The following is a 25,367-nucleotide window of genomic DNA, read 5'->3' on the forward strand; positions in this document are numbered from 1 at the left end:
TTCATCTAGTTCATCCCCTGTTTGCGGATTTTTAAATTCATTTACAAGATTCACATCATGATGATTCGAACGCTCAAAAAGAGCAACAAAAAATCCATTTGTATAATCAATTGTAGGAACAGCACGTACGCATTTATAAGCTAAAAACAAAATATTCACAAACAAATAATAAAAATAACCATTTTTAAACAATACAAAAAATAATGTATCTTACCTTGTTCCCATTCCCCTATACCTCGGTTTGACCATTCAGGAAAAGCATGACATAAATGAAAAGTTTCTTTAAAGCGATTATAGGCTTTTTCAACCACATCTTCATTTTCCTGAAACCATTGAAAAAATATATTAATTAAAGTTAATAATAAAAAAAACGTACTAATAATAAAAAATATTAACAATAAACAAAAAGTTTCCAAATACACTTTAAAGTAACTTAGACATATACATAACTACTGCAACATATACATAACTACTGCGGATTTAGGTTGGCATTGTAACTAATATAATATGCATACTTTAATATGAATGGTTTTTTTTAATAATAAAAATACCCATGGACAAAACACAAAACCTCAGTTGATGTTTTTACAAAGCTCCAAAAGATGGCTTCCATATGTCATTATCAGTGACATTTTATGGCAGCTAGAGTTTTTTGGGATACCGTTTTTTGTTGTTCTGTGGGTAAACCACACCCCCAGTTAAAACCAGTGCCTTAACTATGATTTTTAAATATCACTTTGATTGTGTTCACCTTCTTTACTTCTTTATTATGAAATTATTTTATTATTGTGTTCACCTTCTTTACTTCTTTATTATGCAATTTTTTTATTATTGTGTTCACCTTCTTTATTATCCGAAGATAAGCAGTTGATTTAAAATCTCATGTAAAAGACATTTCTGTGAATACGTTATTTAGCAGTGGACAAACTATTTTATTTAATATTATTTAATTTCATTTAATTTTAATAAACTTCTAAGTTGCAAATGCTAAATTATTTGGCAATACTTATTGAAATTTGTTCAAAGTATCCAAAACATTAGGTAACTATGGTAACTTTATTTTTGTAATTTTAATTTCAGTTGTTATTAGATGTTTAAAATATTTTGAATCATTTTTGATCAATAATTACAAAAAGCGTAATCTTTCCAAAATTAAAATAATTATAACAAAATAAGAATAAATTAAAATAAGAATAATTACTTGAACGCTTTGTAATTATTTAAACACTTGAGTCATGTTTGCCTATTATTTGCCTTGCAGTCCAATAGTTATTGTCTATATATAGTATAATTTATTTTATATTATTAATTTATTACATAGATAATAACTATTGGAATACAAAACATAAACAATTAGCAAGCGTATTTATTATTATTTTAATTTTCATTTCGACTTAAATGTTAGCGATTCTGTTCATTTAACATTTAATAAAGGTTAATAATTTTCACAGTACTTCTAAAAATTAAAGATATTGAAGTTTGAAAATAACTTAAAATAAAAAAAACTTAAAACTAAAATTAAAATCAAAACTAAAAGTTTTACTAAGTTATTATTATTATTATTATTATTATTATTATTTATATTTATTATTATTTTTATTATTATTTAAGTCAAAAAAGTACATAAAAGAAACAAAATTTTTAGAAAAAGTTTTTATTTTGTTGTTTTGTTTTCCTAAAGTAAAAAAAAAAAAGGTAGCTAAAGATCAAAAGATCACTTATTGCAAAATTAAATTAATTTATAAATTAATTTAGCAATCAAGAATACTGCTATTAATACTGCAAATAAGGAATTTTTACTTTTGTTCATTAATTATTAAAAAACAGTTAACTTTTTATTGCTAACGAAAGTTAACTTGACCCAAAATGAATATTATAAAACTGCTTTATCTTTTAAAATAACAAATTTTTCATATATTTGATTGTCTTTAAATTGAGTTTTAAACTTTTCAGCTTTAATTCTTTTTTTTTAGTCTAACGTTCTGCGAATGAACAAACTTTCTACGAGTAAATGAACAACAGTTTTAAACACTTTCTACTAGTAAATGAACAACAGTTTTAAACACTAAACGAGTTACGGAACATAATTATTTTTCAATTCATTTTATTGTCCTGAAGAAAAAATGAAAACAAGAAAATAAACAGAAAATTAATTATTTACTACTGCATTCGAAAGTTTTTTTCCTATTTTTATTAAAAAAGCAAAAGAAAAATAACAATAAATATTTTTGGGCACTCCAGCAGTACCAAAATAGGACTAGGCCAGTCCCTAATAATATAAACACACATATATAATATAAACACATATACAATACTATATATATATATATATACATATATATATATATATATATATATATATATATATATATATATATATATATATATATATATATATATATATATATATATATATATATATATATATGTATATATATATATATATATATATATATATATACATATAAACACATACTTCTTTGTGAACAGAGCAAGTAGAATAAACAACTTTCTTCACATTTGGAAATTGTAATGCATGACTCAAAGCAGCAGTTTGAAAGCCAGAAAGTGCTTTTAATCTACTATCATTTGTCTAAAAGTTAATTATTATGTTGTTTAAGCACCAAATTTTACTATATACATAACTTATATATATAACAACAATGTATTTATACATAATAACAATTTATAATAAAATTTTATTTTTAAATGTCTTAAACTAATATCAAACTGTGTGTGTGTATGTGTGTATATATATACATATATATATATATATATATGTACAAAAAAATTTGATTGTAAAGTGTGTGACACTGTTGAAATAAACAGGCACCAATATTCCCCTTTAAATGGCAGAATCAATTTAGATAATGGGTAGTTAATTAGAATCAAATTTTGGACTCCATTTTTTATATTTCTGTGTAAAAACAAAAGAAGCCACTCAGTTCCTGACATCAATTAATTTTAAACTATATTTTGTGAGCTGATGATGCTGGTAACCACAATCCAGCAAAAATTTCTAATAGTAAATTATCATTTTTATTAAGAGAATTACTTGATGTGTTCTTATTAACATAATTTATTCACGATGTCAACAATAAAGGCATATAAAAAAAAAATATATATATATATATGGGCAAATCCGCGAGAAAGAGAAAACACATACTAAACTCCAGAACTCTTTTCTATAACTATTTAAAAATATTTTGAAGCAAAAAAATTATTTAAAAAAATTATTTTATCATACCATATCATGGTTTTAAAGTTGTAAGGGTTGGATAAACGTGTTTTAACGCTTTTTTACTATTTATTTTTTTTACTATTTATATCCTGTTATGTAGCGTTAAAAATCGTATCGCATATTCATAATTAAGAACTTTGATAATGCTATAGTGCATTTTTTTAACATAATATACATGGTTTTTAATAATCATTTATACTTTTTTTCTTACACCATTGATTGTGTCATTTTGTTTGTTGTTTTTAACCATTGGATTTTTCATTATGACCGTCATGACAAAAATAACTGCTAATAAAACTTTATGTAAAAACTCAGCATAAAATAACATCAACATGTGCTAAATACACACACCAAATGATTTTTTTTTACTATGCAGTTTGCTGAATTAAGTCTGACAAAGTTGTTTTGTTCAGAATTGGTAAAAAGTAAGCGTTACGACCGTAACGTAGAGTTAACTTTGGAAAAAAAATTTAAGGCTTTAATAGTGTAACTTTTACATACTAAATTATATGATAGTATTTCACATTTCTGGAAAGTTTCAAGTCATTTCCATTTTTGGTTCATTTTTAATAGCTTTAATAGTGTCAAACATTATGACTGACACTCTCTCGGAATTGCCCATATATATATAAATATATATATATTTTTTGTAATTCATCTCCCAAGGCCAAAAATGCAACTACAGCTGAGGAGGCTATTTGTAGTTATAACCCTTTCCCAACTCTATAACTCTGAAACACGAATCTTGATGAACAAGGCTGCTGCGCGGAGAAACAAGTTGAGCGCAATCCTACCAGGGACATGGTGGGAATCAAACTTGAAACCTCTCACTTATGAAGCAAGCGCACTACCACTACACCACTACCATATTTGTATTGTTGGCATATATGTATATATATATGTGTGTGTATATATATATATATATATATATATATATATATATATATATATATATATATATATATATATATATATATATATATACATATATGCCAACGAAAGACATTTTCCTAAAGTGTAAATATATATTTTTATGCCTTTGTGTACCTCAAGGTCATTTACTAGTGCACAAACTCAGCTTTGCTGGTTTTTTTCTGAAAATAGTTAGCTTTGGAAACTTTTAACTGAATAAAGTTAGCCTTGGAGTCTTTAGATTCAGATAGTTAATAATTGGAGACATAATGTCCATTTTTTTTTGCTTTTTTGAGTCACCCTAATGCACACTTTGCAAAAGTTTTTTATAAAAAACTATTTATCAAGAAGGATTACAGAGGATTACAGAAGGATTGCAGATCATACATTAAAGTTGTTACCTTTGCAATTTAAAAAAATAAACCAAAAAAATTTACTGTACTTCTACAAAAAATATAATGGTTTTAACATTTAGGTGACATTTGTTTACAAGCAAAAGCTTTAAAAGTAACTTATTTAAGCATTGTTATCTATATATATATATATATATATTTTATTCTTATTTACTCCCAACAAGTCTGCAAGCAACCATTATCAAGTTGGAAGTTGCTAGAAAAAAAGAACAGAGTTATAGAGCAAGGAAACGGTTGACGGAAGACTTAAAAAGTTGAGGTTGCATGAGACAGGAAAACATGAAGATGGAACAAAGTTCCAAAGGGTTAATGTGCGGGGAAAAAAGCTAGACAAATAAAAGTTTTTGGAGCATGCAGGGATAGATACAGTAAAAGAATGAGACTGATGAATAACGAGTCAAGTGAGAATAAGTTTTGGTTGATAGAACTGGAGATAAAAGCTCCTTTGAGCAGCGGCCATGATAGTATTTGTAGAAAAGAGAAAGAGATGCAACTTTATGATGATGGAAAAGAGGCTAAAGCTTAGCAGATAGACCGGATCCAACTCTGTTTACAATGCATTTTTGGACCTTGTCTTCAAGAGAAAGAGCATCATTAGAAGAACCAGTCCAAATATGACAACAATATTCCATACAGGGGCGAATAAGAGATTTGTAGAGGTAGAGAATGGAATCAGGAGAGAGAAAATGGTGAGTACAATAAAGAGAAGCAACCATATCAGATGCTAATTTAGAAATCGATTAAATATATGGTTTCCATGAAAGGTCAGTAGTAAATGATAATCAAAGAACAGGATGGACACTTAACTTGAAAAAGAAATTCAATGACTTTTCCATGACATTTTCATGACTCTTCATAAACTTTTATGATAAACCACTAGAGCAAAATATTCAGCACTTGTCATGCAATGACCCGTTGCCACTTGGTCTTTAAAAAACACGCAGACCAAAAACTAATTGCTCGAAAGTTCTTAAATCATGTCTGAAAAAAACTCTGATGTTTGCATCATAACTGACAAAAATTTAACAATTGCAGCAACTTTAAAAATAAAGGCACATAATCTGTTTAGAAACCAAGTAGCATGAAGAGGTAATTTTAGATATCAAGTAGCAAAAGAGTGCATGGGTAGTACTACGTGTTTTACCCTAACTCTAATTACAGTCAATTACTGTAATTAGAATTATCTCTAATTACTGGCACTTTAGTCAGCCATCTTGTATGATGTCATTTTAATTATAATCTTTTTGCTGTACACTTGTTGAGTTTTACAAGACTTTTGAATTCATTTATTAAGTTATCTTCAAAATATTTATTTAAATCAGTAAAAATATTGTTTCTTGGATATTTCTCTTTGTTTTAAAGTAAAAACAAATGTATTTGATGTGATATTTTAAAGCTATGAGTACTTAAAAATTGCTTAACTGTGGTACTGAAATGTGATATTTTATTTTAGTTATGGGGAAAAAAAAAGACTTTTTTTTAACCCATAACTAAAATAAAATTGCAGAATCAGGACACTTTTAATAAATATTAATTTTTTTCAACAAGAATGTGGCGGGTTTCTGTACAAAATATACACAAAAAATGACTAATGTGGAGAACTTAATACCTAGTAGGGTTGGTAAGTGTGGAAAGAAGAGAACCCTAACACCACTCAGGGAAAGAATAAAAGATGGTTCTAGAAAATAGGCCAAGATTGTTCTAGAAAATAGGTAGGCCACCAACAATGAAGTAACTGAAAACCTTAAACAATCTGGGGTCAAAATATCAAAGAGAACAATTTAGCATCACCTGCACAATCTTGATTACATTTCACCACGTCCAGCTAACAAGCCTAAACTGACACCAAAAATAATGCAAAAAAAGCTGGAGCGGGCAAAAAAAATACAGAAATTTAACGAAAGATGCTTCGAAATCAATAAAATTAATTCAAATGATTTTAAAATATTCACTTTCTTACATCAAATTTTAAAGATTTACTTAACAATCCTTTTATAATATTTTAAAGACGCATATATTTTGAAAACTATTCTTGTTGCTTTAGCAACGAGAATAGCTTTCAAGTGTTAACAAAGGCTCAATACGTAAAAAAAAAAATTCATTTTCATTCAAATTGTTAAACACGCCACCCCTGTGATGATCTGGTCAGTGATATGTGAAAAGGGAATGGGGATGCTCTATAATGTTGAGGGAATAATGAATCAGTTGAAATACAAAAATTTAGGGATAGAAATGCTGCATTTTACACTAAAATATACTTTAAAGGACTTTTTTCTTGCAGTTTTTCACCAATTTTAACCATCATAGTAATGCAATCTTTTTTTAACTTGTGTTTTGCAGTTTCTGTCACATCTTTAGGGAGCAAAATATTCTTGACTGCTGTTCTAAGGTATATTTGATTAGCCGGAAATTGATTTTTCTTTGTGACACATGAGTGGTGAGCTGAAGCAAGTTTTTTGTCAGCAAATCAATTAACAGTTTATTTAATTCTGGAGTTAAAATTTCAGCAATATATCATTTTAAAAACTTTTAATCCAAATAATGAGTTTCAACAACACTTGAAGACTTATTTCAATAACCTCTTGAAGTATACGAATCTTAGACGCATCATACAAGATAACAAAAAGTGGTGATAGCTGAACTTCCTTAATTAATGCATTTTAAATAGTGTGACACAGCAATCTTTAAAGCCTTTCTTTTGCGTTTCTCAGATGTTTCTTACCCATGACTTATTAAACTTTTTACTTTATTGATTCATAGTTTAATCTAAATAATAAACTTAATATATTTATACACAACTTTTTTTTATGCAATAAAGAACTAAATTCATAATCACACAAATCATTAGCCTTTACTTTTGCTACTAACTAATGGCATTCACTTATTGCAATTGACATGTTCTTATTAGGGTTTTTTATTACAATTTATTTTACATATATGTTTTCATTACAATTTATTTTACAGGCATTTATTTTAAAAACATTCATTCCAAAATGAGGTTTTAAAACATGGCTTTAGAGAAACCATTTCTAACAAAACTGCAAAAAAAAAATAATAAAAAATAACAATTAGAGTGTTTTTATTAACAACTTTTCTGTAACCAGGGATGTCGCAATGTAAAAATCACACATAGGTGGCCATACAAAAATAACATTTATTTTACAACGAATGGTGTATACTCTGTATAACACAGCTGTATCTCAAGAATTGAGCCTGTAACCTTGTCCATATGCCTAGATCTCATGTTTCTTCACTAACATAAATTTTCATTAAAAATTTCTTAATTTAAATATAAAAGTATTAATAAAACAATGTACTTGTCAATACTCAAGAATGTTTATTTTAAAATGAATTAAAAAGAATTCTTATTTTAAAATGAACTTGTCAACAATAAAGGGATCTCAAAGTTCTGCAACAACAATCAATATAAAATATTTGATTTTAAGGAACAAAAATTGAATGTTTATCATGCTGGTAATCTGTTTTGGAGATCAGAGCTGAGTATTTTTATTGTGACTTAAGAAGAGAAAAATCCATAGTTTATGAGCTCCTCCAACCCACAAACCAAAACTAAATTTTGGGGTTTAAATCAGTTTTCCTTTTCCCTGGTAAATTGCCTTTACAGTTGCCAAGGAGTCTTTACTATAAAGCTATACTATGAGTTGATCCTATGAAACAGTTTGAATCAGATTAAATGTTACCAGTAGCAGAGTGACCTGACCTGATAAAATTGAATGATTGATACAAACTCAAACAAAATTTAAAAATATATTTTAATTATTAAACTGATATCTTATTCTGATAAATACTAAAATTTAAACTATCTTCTAAAAAAGGTTGCCCTGACCTAAATGATTGCAATAAAATGATAATCTACAACTAAGACAGCAAAAATATCATTTTCAAAAAAAAATTAGACTAGATATACTAGAACTTTTCTTTGCAAATATCCTAAAAATATCACAAGTAGAAGAAAATAAATATCATTTTAAAAAGCTCTATGAATTTTCCATGACTTTTTCCATGACCAAATAAATTTCCATGACATTTCCATGATTTCCATGACCAGTGGCCACCCTGAAAAAGACATAAGGAAGTGAACTCAGTGAGAGGGTTGTCATTCATCAATATAGGAATGCCAACAGTACTGCGATAGTTGTTAACTGAGTTTTGTTGGAGTTAAAATTTACAAGCCACTGTAAGCTCTAATCATTTACAGAAGTGAGATGTAGTGGTGTAGTGGTAAGAGCGGTCATTTGTAAGCGAGAGGTTCGGAGTTTGACTCCCATCACATCTCTGGAAGTACCGCGCTCAACTTAGTTTCTCGGCAAGGTTCGTGTTTCGGAGTTAAAGAGTTGAGAGAGGGTTGCACCACGAATGACAACTAAAAAATAAAAAACACAAAAAAATGACTTGGGGAGGTGAATAATCTAAAAAAAAAAAAAAAAGATCAGATTCAAGATTGGCTGTCTGTTCTAAGCGAAGGAAAAGAGAAGACTTTTGTCAAGACATTAGTATTAAGTTGAGTCATCAGCAAAAAGAGCTACTTTAGATGTAAGATTGTCGGAAGATCATTAATGTAGATAAGAAACAAAATAGGATCGAGGATAGAACCTAAGGTACCCAAGAATTTACTGGAAATAAAGAAGAGTGTTGACCTTCGAGGATGACTTTAATAAAACGGTTAGAAAGAAACAACTTGATTATCTCAAAAACTTTGCCAGATACATTATATGAAACTTAGTCGAAAGCCTTAGATATGTCAAGAACAATAACAATAGCCCTAGCCTCTCCGCCTCTATCTAATGCACGATAAAATCTTTCAGTCACAGCAGTTAGCAAGTTAGCTGTAGAGCCGGAGGATCAAAAACTGTATTGATCGTCTGAGAGTTATTTGACTCAAGATGGAATGTGAGAAATTTGTTGACCCAAGACTCAAAGACCTTAGAGGGGTCAGAATGTTCACAGGAGATTTTAAAAATTGGAACAACATATGCGATTTTCCAGCAGGAAAACAAGTCTCAGTCAAGCACTTATTAAATAGTTTAGAGAAAATTGAAGAGAGTTTTGGAGAACAATTTTGGAAGACTGTGACAGGAATGTTGTCTGGACCACAAGCCGTAGAAGAGTTTAATTGAGATATGACTGAAGTGATTTGAATGTCTAACAATTGGTTAAACTGTTTAATTAGAATGGAAGGAAGAGTATGGCCATAAGATTCGAATAAGAGTTGAATTGAAAGAGAATTTCTTTGCAAATAGTTCAGCCTTAGTTCATGTGTTCAAGTATAGCCAAGTATCAAGTATATTTCTATATTTCTATATTTTATTATTTTTTTATTTCAACTCACCTCACTAAGGCCACATAGACCACTGCAACCGAGGAGGCTACTTAAGTTATGGTTACAATCCTCTCTTAACTTTATAACTCCAAAACACAAACCTTGACAAACAATGCCGCTGCGCGGAGAAATAAGTTGAGCGCTGTACTACCAGTACCAGTTGTACTGGTACTGGTAGTACCAGTACCTGACATGGTGGGGATCAAACATCACAAAATAAAATTATTCTAAAAATAATTTAATTATCTCAAAACAATTTATATGTATAAACAATATATGATTGTTGTTTAGATATCTAAATTACTAATAAATTAATAAAGAATTCTAAGTAAACTGCTTATGATAGTATCATTTTCTTTAAAAAAAATTTTTTTTTTTGAAAGTTTTCTTTTCATATTATAAAAAAATTTTAAAGTATTATTTTTAAATGAGTATTTACAATATCTTTTAAAATAATTGTTTGGCTCTGATTTGGGTCCAAGTATTTGTTTACCAGTACGGATTCCATGAAAAAATTGACCAGATTTAAAGTTGTATGGTTTTATATTTCCAAAATTTTAATAATTAGTTAATTCATCGGTATTGGCATCGATATAGGCCTTTTCCCATCAATTGGCATTGGCCAAAAAGTGCTATCGGTACATCACTAATATATATATATATATATATATATATATATATATATATATATATATATATATATATATATATATATATATATATATATATATATATATATATATATATATATATATACACGCGCGCACTTATACTAATATATAAATAAATACTCAAAATCAGTAATCTTATTCAGCAGTTAAATTGTCAATTTGTCGTTTATCATACACAAAAATACTTATCCAGCACATTTTCAAGTTTTTTTACTGTTAGAAAAATTTTGATCTGCTAATAACTATAACATTCATTAAGTAATAAATTCTTCTGTAAAATACCATATTTTATGTTTCTTTTGTTATCCATAAAATACCAGTGTAAAATTTTGGAATAGTCTTCCTTCGCCATTAAAATCAATTGAGTCTGTAACTTATTTTAAACACCATCTTTTTATCTATTTTTTAGAAAGATTTCATTCCTAAAACCTATGATTTCAATTTAGAAAGATCTCATTCCTAAAACCTATGATTTCATTTTAGAAAGATTTCATTCCTAAAACCTATGATTTCATTTTAGAAAGATTTTATTCCTAAAACCTATGATTTCATTTTTGAAAGATTTCATTCCTAAAACCTATAATTTCATTTTAGAAAGATTTCATTCCTAAAACATATAATTTCATTTTAGAAAGATTTTATTCCTAAAACCTATAATTTCATTTTAGAAAGATTTCATTCCTAAAACATATAATTTCATTTTAGAAAGATTTCATTCCTAAAACCTATGATTTCATTTTAGAAAGATTTCAACCTCTGATTTGTTGACTTTAACTTAAAATATATATATATATATATATATATATATATATATATATATATATATTTATAGCTACGAACCGTAAAGTAGCAACTAAAGTATCTATCTAAAGTAGCAACTCCATTAAATTATTATAACTAAAAGACATTTCTCCGAGATGATGATTTTACTTGTTTAACTTTTTATTTCATTTATTAAGATTTGACTGCAAATGAAACATTTAATGATTGATTTGATTGAACATTGTTTACAGTGTCGTATTTACAACTACATATGACATATGTGTGTAAAGTTCTTAAATTAATCTTATTTAAAATATAAATATATTTTATATATATATATATATATATAAATTTTTGAAACTAAGTATTTAGACCATAATGCTTTGCTATGAGTGGTTATCAGACAAAAATAGAAAATAATATCATAATCACAGGTGTAAATAAACTAAAAAAAAAAGATTAAAAGACAAAAAGATGCACAAAAAAAAAAAAAATTACTGTTGACAGTTTACACAGAAATTTTTCTATCAATAATTTTGAAGTTAAGTTTTCTCAAACGAAGGTTTTCAACTTAATTGTTGATGTAGTAGTTTTTTTTTTTTTTAATTTTCTATTATCTGAAAGAACTTCAGTGACTAAATTAAACTGTTAATATTATGGAAAAGCAAAAAGAATGTCGATTTTTCCCAAGTATGTAAAACATTTTTATGCAAATCTTTATAAAGTCTTTGAGATTGAAGTCTGAGAAATGATAGAGTTCAAACATAGGACTTCATGCTTACACAGCAAATTTTCCGCCACACAAAAATAACTTTAATTTTATAAACTAATAAAAATTTAATAATTTCTTTTAAAACTTTAATAACTTTAATAAATTCTAACTAACTTTAATAAATTCTAAACTAACTTTAATAAATTCTTTATAATTTTATTTTTTAATTTTTATTTAAAAATAAAATAAAACGACAGAAGAGGAAATAAAAAGTGTCAAGAAAAGTGAAAATTTATAAAAAAAAACTTATTATATCCTTTGCCTGTTGCAAATTATAAAAATGGGAATGTTAATTTATAATTCCATATTTAAATTATTATTATCATAAAATTTAACTTATTGAAATTTTAAAACTTTCTTACAAAAGTTGAGTCTTCATCATCTAAAAATTCATCCATTCTTGAAACAATTCCACTACCTGAGCAGGATGGATCCAACAAAATATATTCTACTTTTGAGTATAAAGGATGACAATGTTGAACCTGCAATAGAAAGAATATAAAAATTTAAAATAGTCAACAAAAAACAATAAAACATAACCATAACAATAAAACATAAACATAAACAATAAAACATAAACATAAACAATAAAACATAAACAATAAAACATAAACAGTAAAACATAAACAATAAAACATAAACAATAAAACATAAACAATAAAACATAAACAATAAAACATAAACAATAAAACACAACAATAAAACAAAAAACAATAAAACAAAAAACAATAAAACTTAAACAACAAAAAACAAAAACACAAGTTAAAAAAGGTATACAGAATATCAATAAAATGACTACCTTAAGAAAATCTTGGTGTTTTGTTTTTACAGATGTACATGCAGATTTTTTCAGCAACTTTTGCATAAGTTTTAAACGATTAAAATCCAAGTCAAATGAAAATATTTGACTAAAAATAAAGATTTCACATTCTTAAAAATCTTCAGACTTTAAAAGTAATAAAATAAAAAATAAACTATTTATGATTTTTTGCCATAACAAATAATCACACAATTGTCATTACATCCTTTTGTTATGTTAAGATGTTGTACTTTTTTAATTTTTTTAAACAAAATAAAATCTACATCTTCTTGGGAGATTTTGCTGATTTTCAAATGAAAAACCCTGTAAAAAGGTGTTTATAACGGTGCGTAAACAGAAAGCAATGGTATATTGTTAAGATAAATAATCCTTTTAAAGACTAATGAATACAAACGTTTATGTTATTTTGTTGTTGTTGTTAATTCACCTCCCCAAGGCACAGAAGGCCACTACAGACGAGGAGGCTACTTAATTGTGGTTATAACCCTCTCTCAGCTCTATAACTCCGAAACACAAACCTTGACAAACAAGGACAATGTGCGGAGAAACAAGTTAAGCGTGGTACTACCAGGGACGTGGTGGGGATCAAACTCAGAACCTCTCGGTTATGAAGCGAGCACTCTACCACTAGAACACTACCGCATTTTTAACATTTATGATATTTTTAATATTCCATGTTAAATATTCTTATTTTAATGTTGGTTCTTCAATAGAAAAATTTGTTGTTTGAAATCAAATGAATTTGAGATGAGATTGAATATTATAATTTTTTACTCAATTTTATTGTAACATTACAATATATTTTAAGAACATTGTGTGCGTGTCCAACTTGCAGGCTTAGATGAGATACAAGAAGTCATAAAAAACTAAACCTATCAGAACTAATAAATAAAACTTCAATTGAACAAAAGAATTCTGTAGACCTTGGTGGACCACTTTATTCACAATGTCATCAGAAGGTAGGATAGGGTATCAGACATCTATGTGGACAGCAGGTCAAAATTCAAAATCTCCAGGAACTAATACGATCTGAAGGTTTTAAAATTTCACAAAGAATTTAGTATTCATCTTCAATATTAAAGGATTTGGCTGCAAAACATTTTGTTTTTGGAGTTCAAGAGACCAACTACAATTTAAGAAGTTAAGATGACAAAATTGACATGACAAAATTTACAGATTCACAACACACTCTAACACATCTCAACACACTTTAACACATCACAACATACTTAAACACATCACAACACAATAACACATCACTAACACACTCTAACACATCTAACACATCACTAACAACAAGTCTAAAAACTTTTCTTTTTTTTTGTTGCCAAAAAATCTAAAAAACCAGCATAAAAGACCTATTCAGGATTCCAGCATAAGAAAGATTTTTCTTATGCTGGAATTTCATTATTTTTTTCATTTTTCATCATTTTCTGATAATAAAAAAATTTCATATCAGGTCAGTATTTAATGAAAAAAATACTTTTAAATAAAAAAAAATGTAAATGAAAAGAAAAATGATGTAAAAGCTTAAAAAAATTGTTAACATTTTTATACGTTGACAATTCCTGTCCAAATAATCACCTACCAGAAAATATAACCTACTAATAAAATAATAAACCTGCCAGAAAATAACATATCAAAAAATATATTTGCAACTAACTTTCATCACTATAAATTAATTTCTACAAAATAAAAAAAAACATAAAAAATAATAACTAAAAAAACAACCTTTTATTGTAAGTAATACTTGCTAGATGTGAAGATTTATTACCAGGAGCAGCACATGCATCAATTATCATAGAACCCATTGGTGGATTTAAAATAAAGGCTGGTAAGCAACTAGCCTAATAAAATTAGATAAAAAACATAAGATTTTGCAAACAGCTTCTCAAAATCTCTACAAAAAAAATGTTTTTCTGAAAACAAAATCAAAATTTTCAAAAGTAATTTTTAGAAAGCTTTAAAAACAACAAAATTTTCAGAAAGCTTTAAATACAACTTTCTCTCAACATTTTAACTAAAACTGACAGAGCAACAATTTAAATAGGGTACTACCAGGTAATTCTTTTCATTTACAAAGCAAGCATCTATCACTACACAACTATTGCATTTATGGAAGAATAATGGATGTATGAAAGACAGTATTGGATTTACAAAAGACAGTATTAGATTTTTGATAATAAAGGATAAAAAAAACAAAAAATCAATACTTATTTAAAAATAATAACAAAAAACAAATAAACCTTATCTTGCAATAGTATTTCACCATTTATATACATTAAATTTTTATGAAAATCGGTTCTACTTTCAAAGACCAATAAATCAGGGATGTCTTTATCCACACAAAATTCATTTACACTGAGGTCTTTATACTTCTGAAATAAAAGTATAAAATAAGTTATAATTTATAATATTATGTATTATGAATTATAATTTATGTAAGTAATGTGACTTTGGGTATATACTACTAATTTAGCTCTACATAAAACTACATTGATGATTTCATACTAAATTCTGATAAGAAGAATAAAAAAAAACTTTCTACTAAAATATGAGTTCAGTGTTTACACTGCACTAAAATAAATTGTTTTACTTTTTATTTCTTTGGTTATTTTTTTTTATTTTGGTTATTCTTTATATGTAATTAATAAATTTAAAGTATGACTACCAGTTATTTTTTACCACGACACAACAATTTAAACTAATATAAATGTTATATATACTGTATATATACACTATGCATATAGAACTGAGTCTATATATTGTGTAAATATATATTGTACATATATTGAACATACATACTAGTTTTTATCTTGAAACTACATATATTTGGGTTGTTCAAAAAAAGTGTTACAATACTTAGGTATTCCTATATTATATGATAATAATTTTTTGGTAGATTTAATTTCTGTGAAAATTTTTAAAATATCTTTTTTTTTCCTACACCAATCCCCCTTAACGCAGCTGAAATTTTTTTTCACATTTAATTGATAGAACATCGCTCTAAACTTTAACGTTACATTAAATAATATATACTATATAATATAAACTTTCAGAACATTATGCTTGTCACTTTTGCAAACTTCTTGAACCTTCTGAAGAACATTTTGCTGACTTCTGTAAACCTTCTGAAGAACATTATGCATACAAAGAGTTTTTTTAACACACTGTTTTTCTAAAAGGCTATTTTTATAGGCGTTTTTCTAAAAGTCCATTTTTTTTGAAAATTGTGTTTTTTCAACATTTGAATTTTTTATGATAAATGTACAAATCTAACAATGCTAGTATCAATAAAAAAATTTGTTAATCATCTTTATTTACGATTACAAAATTATAGATATTATAAAAATCTTCGCTGGACAATTAGATTTTTGTGTTTTTCTAAAAGCAATAAAAATGACTAAGCGCCTTTTAGAAAATCGCTCTTCAGTTCACTCTGAATAATTTAAAATACTTTTTTTAGATTTTTTTTTATACATGATTTTAAATAGAGATTAAACAAATAAATAATGACATCATTATAGCATAGTGAGATCACCATAGGATTATAGAAATTGGCTCATTGGAGAACCAACTAGGAAACTTATTGGAGAAACAATTAAGAAACTTTAGATAAATTCTAAAAATGCACAAGAAGCAGATATCAATCATTTGAGTTTCATAAAGAAAGTAAAGATAAAATAGCTTTCTTAAAATCAAAACATTTTTGATGATAGATCATGCTAAAGTTATAAGCAAGCTAATCTACTATCAAGCAACATAAGACAGATCTCCTAATTAATTCAGAACTTATATTTTAATTTCAAGACTATCAAATGAAATTCCTTTTGAAAGAATAATTTGAAACAAAAATAGAATGAGGTCTACAATATTGCTCAAAAATGATAACCATGAAGTTTACAACTTTATTTATTTTAGAACTTTTGCGGGTGAACTTTGATTCTACTAACTACTAATACAACTTAAAGAACTTCCAAATATTTTTTACAAGCAAGGTACCTTCCTCCAAAGCTAAAGAATTGCTTTTTTTTTTTAGGGAGCAAATATGCTTTTGTTATACACACATATACTATACAACCAAGCAAGTCCAACAAAATAATTTGAACCATAATACTGGATTTTGGGGTTTTGTATATAGATCTAAATCTGAATCCAATTGCTTCTTTAAAATAAAAAATTTATCAGACATCAGGAATTGTTAAAACTTCTATACATATACAACTAAAGCCAAATATATAAAATAATTTTTTTTAAATTTTTAAATAAATTTTTTCTTTTTTTCTTTTCACAAGCTATTTACAAGCACATATATAAAAATATTATTAATAATGATAATAATTATAATAACGATAATAATGGTAATAGCAATAGTAGAAATAATTCAGAAACCTTATTGTTTACTAATATTTTGCCATCAAGTTTCAATCTTTCAATTACTTTTTCACTGCTTACTTTTAAAATGTTCACTCTTACATATCGAGGTAAAACATCTGAAAATTTTAAAAAAAGTCTTATTTTGTTTGTGTATAAAATAATATTAACAGCTTGTATAAATATATATATATATATATATATATATATATATATATATATATATATATATATATATATATATATATATATATATATATATATATACACACACAAATGAAAAATGAGGTTGGCAATAATTTACCAACCTCAATCTTTTAAAGGTCAGCAAAAAAATGTGAACATAGTTTTTACCATAAAACATAGAAACGAGGTCAGCAATTTTTTGCCAACGTCAAAAACTTTATGGTCGGCAGTTAGATCGGCATTGCTGAATGCCAACCTTTATTCCGAGGGTTGTGTGTGTATATATTGAGTGTTGTGTGTGAGTGTGTGTATATATATATATATATATATATATATATATATATATATATATATATATATATATATATATATATATATATATATATATATATATATATACAGTATTGGACAAAACATTTGCAACCAACATCAAACAATGCTAAAAAGTGTTCCTAATTTTACATGTCTTAAAAACAAGACGAACTATACTACCATAGCAAACAGTTCAGGAGTCTGGAGTCATAGCATGCCATGACATGAGCAATCAGCTGACGGGTGACAGCACACAGGCAGAATTTCGTTGACAAGAGCCATTTTGCAGCAGACAAAACAAGTGCAATTTTTTTGGTTTGTTTCATTTTCTTAAGTCTGGTCCGTGTCAACGTCGCGGATGTTTTTTAATAATTAAAGGAAGTATCCAGAAGCTTCCAAAAGTTTCCAGAAGAAGCATCTGGAAGCATCCAGTAGCATCCAGAAATATCCAGAAACATTCAGAAGCATCAAGACGCTTCCAGAAGCATCGAAAAGAAGAATCTAGAATCTTTCAGAACAGGTTCACACAGGTTCATTTTACTATATAAGAGACATGTAAATCGACATGTAATTCAGTCAGTATATGAGAGTCAATCAGTCAGTATTATCAAGACAGTTTATCGAAGTGAGTTTTATCAAAGTGTTTTATCAAAGAACATCAATACAAGAAGTGAAATACGACAAGTGTTTCATTACATCAATACAGACCACATCCAACCAAGACGTTGTGTTCCACAGAGCATTATTGTATCATCACAAGGTAAATGTAACACGGTAAGCCTTGAGAAGCATGATTATTTATTTTTATTATTTTTCATGAAGTGCAAAAATGGCTTCCGACAGTCTTGGATTGGAACTAAGAAACAAAATTATTGGCGATTACGTAAGTGGAATTTCACAAAAAAGTTTTTGTGATAAATATCGCGTGAAAAGACGGACCGTATCAAGACTATGTTCCAAATATCGTTCTACGGGGAAGTTGGCAGCAGATAACAAAGGTGGAAGACCGCATTCCACCACTTCTAGAGAGGATTCTATGATTGTCAGATCCGTCAAGAAGGATCCCTGGATATCATCAGTCGAGATACAAAAGCAATTAGAGCTGCTTGTATCAGACCGAACAATCAAACGACATGCTGTTGAAGCCGGATTGTTTTCTCGACGCCCTACAAAGAAATCGCTAATTTCACTAAAAAACCAGAAGAAAAGACTCCTGCTTGCTACATCTCATACTGACTGGAATGTGCAGAAATGGCGAACTGTCCTGTTCAGTGATGAATCGAAGTTCAACATCATTGAGAGCGATGGCATTTGCTGTGTACATCACCCTGCTGGAAAACGCCTCGATTTACGTTATTTCCATAAGACCGTGAAGCATGGTGGAGGCAATGTAATGGTCTGGGGGTGTTTTTCTGCTTACGGTCTAGGTCCAATACATCGAAACGATGGAATAATGGACCGTTTCATGTATAAAAATATCCTGAAAGATGTTATGTTACCTCATGCTGAATGGATTATGCCAATAAAATGGGTTTTTCAGCAAGACAACGAATCGAAACACATTGCAAAAGTAGTCAAGCAGTGGTTTCAATACAACCACCTATCAGTGATGGATTGGCCGCCTCAATCTCCGGATCTCAACCCTATTTAGAACCTGTGGGAGATCATCAACCGCAGAATTAATCGTGAAGGTGTTCGTAATAAGGATCAACTGTTTGAACAAATTCAAAAGGCCTGAGCAGCGATACCACAAAGTTTCATTGATCACCTGATCAAATCTATGCCTCGAAGATGCAAGGCTGTGATCGACAACAAAGGATTCGCCACAAAATATTAATAGCGAAATACAGCTTAGTCAACATTTTGTCGAGTTGCACTTGTTTTGTCCAGAAGGAAATCAACTTTTTTTAATACTTTTGATTAATTTATTAATTTTCGTGTACAAATAATGAACTTTGTGATAAATAAAACTTGAAGAACATTGTCTCTAAACAGTTACATAGTTATTTCTCTAAATTGAAAAAATGCAGCACTTTTACATAAAGAAACTAAATTAGCATTATTTGGTTGCACTCGTTTTATCCGATACTGTATATATATATATATATATATATATATATATATATATATATATATATATATATATATATATATATATATATATATATATATATATATATATACATATATATATATATATATCAGCATAAAAAATATTTTTACTTTTTTTAAAAGCACAAGATAGTAGTTTAGGGTGTTCTTCTTTTTTTTTCAACCAAATATCATTCAAACTTGCTAAGTTATTTTGAAGAACTTTACCATATTGATGTTTAGATGGAACACCTTTACCAAGAAGTGTTTCATACACAAGAATCAATTGAAGTGAACTTGATGGCTAAACAAATATAAATTGAAATAAAAAATAATATAGTATTAATAATAACAACAAAGAAAACAATAACCGATATAAATTTAAAAAAAAAGTTGCCATGGCAGTTTTGTTTTGATTTGTTACATTGCTATGGCAGTTATTTTGATTTGTCAGACATAAATATATAATCATAATTATCTTAGAAGCACTGTGTTTTTTTCTTCTGGTGTCCTTGATTATTTGTTTTTGTTTCTACTTTTTTTCGCTGTTATTTACATATAGAGTTAAAAAGTTTTTAAAGTATTTTATAAAAGTTAGTGTCACTAATAAAAAAACTAAAAATAGAATTAAAAGATATGTTTGAGTCATCAGCAAATATTTATGTTTATGGTTTACATCAAGTTTATACATTTTTATTAAAAAAAGAAATTGACCAAAATTACAAATAAAAAACTAACAAAGATACAATTGAAATAATTTGTAATTATTGAACGCTACAATTTGAATTTGTAATTATCTATCGAACAACTCAACAGATTTTACACTTAGTTTCTGTTTAAGTGTATTGGATTAAGCAACAATCAAGTTACTGGTTTATGTCTGTCATGTTTTTTTAAAAGTCTTTTCTAAATGTTTTGTCCTAGTTATACTCTAAGATATCATAAACGGCCATCAATTGCTTTTAAGCATATTGTTAAGAACATCCTTAGTGTTGACTTCTTTATTAGACGAAAAACATTACACAGACCATCACATAAATACAAACAATTTATTTATAATTTATATAAATAAAAAAAATAAACTAAATTCAAAAAAAGCCCCGACTTTCAGGTTTACTTAGCTGTAAATTCAAAACAACAGGTTCAACAATATGCAAAACAGACACCTTCATTTGCATATTTTTATTATTGTTCACTTTGCTTTTCCGATATAATTTCAGTTTACATGCCTTGATTTCAAGAATATTGGTTCTAAACAAAGAATTTAAGCAAATCAGTTTAAATTCAAAATTTTAAAAATATATATGCTTTAAATTTAAACTTGTTTAATATATTTTTAAAATTTTGAATTTAAACTGATTTGCTTAAATTCTTTGTTTAGAACCAACATTCTTGAAATCAATCCAATATTCTTGAAATCGAAAATGAATTCTGCAGTGACCTTAATTGTCAAAAGTTTGTGCGTCAGAGTCATGGATGTTTATGTGTTGTCAGAGTCATGAATGCTTACAATAGATTGGTGCAAATAATGGAATGTAACAACAATAGAAAATAACTGTAATAATAGTAAAAATAAATAATTAAAAAAAGTGCTTCTTCAATCTCTTCAGAATAATGGCAACATCTCAAACAAAGAAAGATTCTTTTCCAGTTTTCTCTCCAAAACTACCTAGACACTATTCAGTGTCATATATTAATTTCCGATGAGTATTTGTATTTTTTCAAAAAATCAGAACATTTAAGGTGTAGGGATAATCAATTTTGATACTGGAACCCTTGTATAAAATGGTGTCAGAAATTACAAAATAACAAAAAATAGATTTAAAGACTTTAAATCCTACTTTTTCATCTATAAATCTCTCAACATTTTTGGAGCTCCTGGACAACAAAGACAAGAAAGAATGGTGATTCAAAGCCACAGACTTTTTAAGGACTTCCTCTCCCCATTAAAAAGTTAAGGCTAATTCAGAAAAACTTGTTGTTATTAACATTTTTTCAAATATAAATATCAGAAATATTTTGTATCACAATTTTAAAATTTTTAGGAATTAGATGTTATTTAACCATTATTTAAGCTCCAAACATCCAAACCTCATTAACTTTCACTACAAACAAATCAAAACTCAAGACAATAAATAAAAATACAAATGCAAAGATGTTGAAAGAAACAAATTCTGAATGAATATAAAAAAAAACATCACTAACTGCCATAAAAGCATTTACCTTTGTTGATTAACTAAAAAATGTTATTTCTCTTGATTCTTTCAACAAGTGAATGCCTGCTAAACGGTAAAAATAAATGCTTGCAGACAGCTATAGGTCATTCAGTTTTTTTTTAAGAACTTTTTAAGTATCATGGATAACACGTTTAACTTGTAAAAGCTTATATACATTGTTTTATACATAATATTAGTCTTGAAAATTCTTACAAATGGACAACTTATGATTGTTTCTAGCAATATAGGTATTCAATAAAGGTGATGTCTAAATGCTTGTATACAAACGTTGCATTCATAAACCCTGGTAAAAAATGCTGAGGACTTAAAAACTTGTATTTGAATGTTGTGTACATATTTATTCTCTCTAAATTTTTAAAAAAGGGGTTATATCGGATTCTTTTTAACTCGTACTTGTTGTTGAATCATGAAAAGAATTATTAACTCACATATTGTCGTAATATCTCCTAGCATTTCCTCAAGTTTTATGTTTTACAAATCTTTTAGAATATATTGGAGTACCGCACTTGACAATCATCAGATAACAGATACATATTGACTTCCAAAAGGCGTTTGATTGTGAATCTCAATTAAAAACTATTATTTAAACTTTCATTAGACAATATACATGGCAACCTCTTAAAAGTGGATCTCTGCATTTCTTACAGACAGATCTCAACAAGTTAAGATTGATATTTATTTATTAGATCCAATTTGAATGGTTAGTGGTTTACCTCAGGGTAGTGTGTTGGGAATAACTCTGCTTTTATTATTTATGAATGACTTATCATCTGTAGTAAACAATCTTAAATGTACTATAAAGCTTTATGCTGATGATGTAAAGTTATACAGCTCATATCATAATATGAACTACGATTTAATTGTTACTCTTCATAGAATTACTCTTTGGTCAGAAACTTCGCAACTGCCTGCAAGAAGTGTTTTGTATATTAGCACTTACTCCAATGCATCTGAGTATTAGTTTTGACTACAAATTAGGTAATTATATTTTAGATTGGTCACCTAACCCAAAAGATCTTGGATTAACTATGGACTTCCAATCAAAACTATAAAAAATACATTGCTAGAATCATTTATGTTGCAAATACTAGAGCATACTTAATCTTAAAATGTTTGAAAACTCATAATCCTATTATCTTAGTGCATTTACCACTTATAAAAGACCAATTATCGAATATTGCTCTCCAGTTTGGTTGCCACACCAAACTCTGTTAATAAAATCTATTGAAAATATTCAAAAAAGATTCACCAAAATAATTGCTAACCTTTGTTATTTAAGTTATTTACAGGTTAAAACATACAGGCTTGGACAGGAATGGCGTGCAATCACATACTTTAACTGACCATGCTTATAGTTTTTTTTCTTTACAATCTGACAACGGCGGCATTAAAGTTGCTGTGCTACAATTGGCATTAAAGTTGCTGCAGTGCAATTTGCTAAGAGAATTAGGCGGCCGTGGCGCAGTGGTTAGAGTGCTTGCTCAAGAAGCAGTCAATCTGACAACGGCGGCTTTGATGTATAAAAATAATTGTTAAGCTATGAATAACTTTTAATCGTTGATTTTTTCTCAAGTTTTTATTTTACGCGAAGGCTTGAAATAAAATAAAAAATTATTTATAGTGAATGTTTAAAATGAACGCATTTTGTGCAAATTAACATATAATGTTATATTTAAATTTTTTTTATGTAGGCATGTAATTTTTATGATAAATTTAAACGTTTGAAACCATTTTTGCATGTCTTTCTAAAAATCTTTTGAAAGATAATTTTTTAAGTTACTTTAAATTATGAATATGCTAAACTAAATCTTCCATTGCAATGGAATGATTTAATTGCTTTATTTTTTTTTTTGTTTCTATTTTTACAAAGAATTGTTTAAAACTTTTTTTTAACTTAAACTAATCAGAGCATGAAATGATTAAAAATAACTAGTTTAAATAGACAAAGGCATTTTTTAAACTTTTTTTTTTTTGCAACTTTAAAAAAAAATGTTTGTACAATTTAAAGATAATATATATAAGACTTTTTAATAATTTAAATAAAATTCTTTCATTCATAAAACAATCATTTGTTGAAGTAATTTGTAAAAACATTTCGCATAACTTTAATAAAATGTTTCAAAAATAAGTTTCAAAGTATTTTAAGCGCAATTAAAAATGAAACAAAAAGTAACTTTCACTTCGAGTTTCGAGTTTTTTGATGTAACAAAAAGTAACTTTCACTTCGAGTTTCGAGTTTTTTGATGTAACAAAAAGTAACTTTCACTTCGAGTTTCGAGTTTTATTCGAGTTTTTTGAGTTTTATTTACTTAAATATTTTCTTTTTCGAATTGTTTTCTTCTTTCATTATTATTTTATTTTAATTTTCTTCCTAGTTTATTTTTAGCGAGCGTTTCTTTTTTTAGCGTATTTCTACAATGTTTAAAAATCATCTAAACAGTCATGGTCAAGTTGTCAAAAAATATTTGAGTGGTCAACAATAGCGCTCAATTGCATGCCATTCCTGTCTAAGCCTAGACATATGATAAATGATTTAGTTATATGTTTAAAAAATATGCATAATTTGGTTTGTATAGATAAAAGTTTGTTTTTTGATGTTAACAATAATAAATAATAAATATACCCAGATTCATGCTAATAAGATTCGCAAGCAACTATGTCAACTTGATATTTGCAAATATTGTTTTTCTCAATGAATCGTTAATATCTGGAACAAACTGACTTCAGAAGCTGTAAAAGCAGAAAATATTTATGTCTAAAAAGCTTATATTATAAACTATATTTGTTTATTATTTACATTGTTTTCATACTTATTTAGGGGCATAATTTTACTTTTAAGTGCCCATATTTTAGACCTGTATGTCTTTTAGAACATGTAATTTTAATCTAGTTCTAGTAAATTTTATCTATCTACATAAATATTTGTATTTAAATGTCGTATACATAAATACTTGCATATAAATGTTGTTTTCTTAAATACTTGTAAATGAATTTTGTACATAAATGTACACAAATATGTAAATTTATATAAATGATATAGATAAATGAGCATAAAACCTAAAAATTCATTTTTATCAAGGTTTACTAATATATAATAAATTATAAATAAATTTATAAGCAAAATTTTTTGTTGTTTGAGATATTTAAGATATACTGAAGGAGAATGGATAAACAATACTGAATGGATAAACCTTAATAACATGTAAATATTCTACATTACAACAAATTTAATATA

At 27.2% G+C, this 25,367-nt stretch overlaps 1 protein-coding gene across 1 annotated transcript in view; it reads right to left on the reverse strand.

Annotated features, from left to right (window-relative positions):
* LOC124806720 (28S rRNA (cytosine-C(5))-methyltransferase) overlaps nucleotides 1-25,367 on the reverse strand; it is a 42,312-nt gene that overhangs the window by 290 nt on the left and 16,655 nt on the right. The window contains exons 3-11 of the mRNA XM_065800784.1: nucleotides 20,028-20,199; nucleotides 17,325-17,425; nucleotides 15,179-15,310; nucleotides 14,664-14,779; nucleotides 12,912-13,020; nucleotides 12,475-12,594; nucleotides 2,477-2,593; nucleotides 215-323; nucleotides 1-140 (exon numbers count right to left, since the gene is read on the reverse strand). The exon at nucleotides 1-140 is cut by the window's left edge and continues 290 nt beyond it. Coding sequence (XP_065656856.1) covers nucleotides 1-140; nucleotides 215-323; nucleotides 2,477-2,593; nucleotides 12,475-12,594; nucleotides 12,912-13,020; nucleotides 14,664-14,779; nucleotides 15,179-15,310; nucleotides 17,325-17,425; nucleotides 20,028-20,199 — 1,116 coding nt within the window. The remainder of the gene's footprint in view (nucleotides 141-214; nucleotides 324-2,476; nucleotides 2,594-12,474; nucleotides 12,595-12,911; nucleotides 13,021-14,663; nucleotides 14,780-15,178; nucleotides 15,311-17,324; nucleotides 17,426-20,027; nucleotides 20,200-25,367) is intronic.

Source organism: Hydra vulgaris, chromosome 07 (assembly GCF_038396675.1).
Source record: "Hydra vulgaris chromosome 07, alternate assembly HydraT2T_AEP".
Taxonomy (NCBI): domain Eukaryota; kingdom Metazoa; phylum Cnidaria; class Hydrozoa; order Anthoathecata; family Hydridae; genus Hydra; species Hydra vulgaris.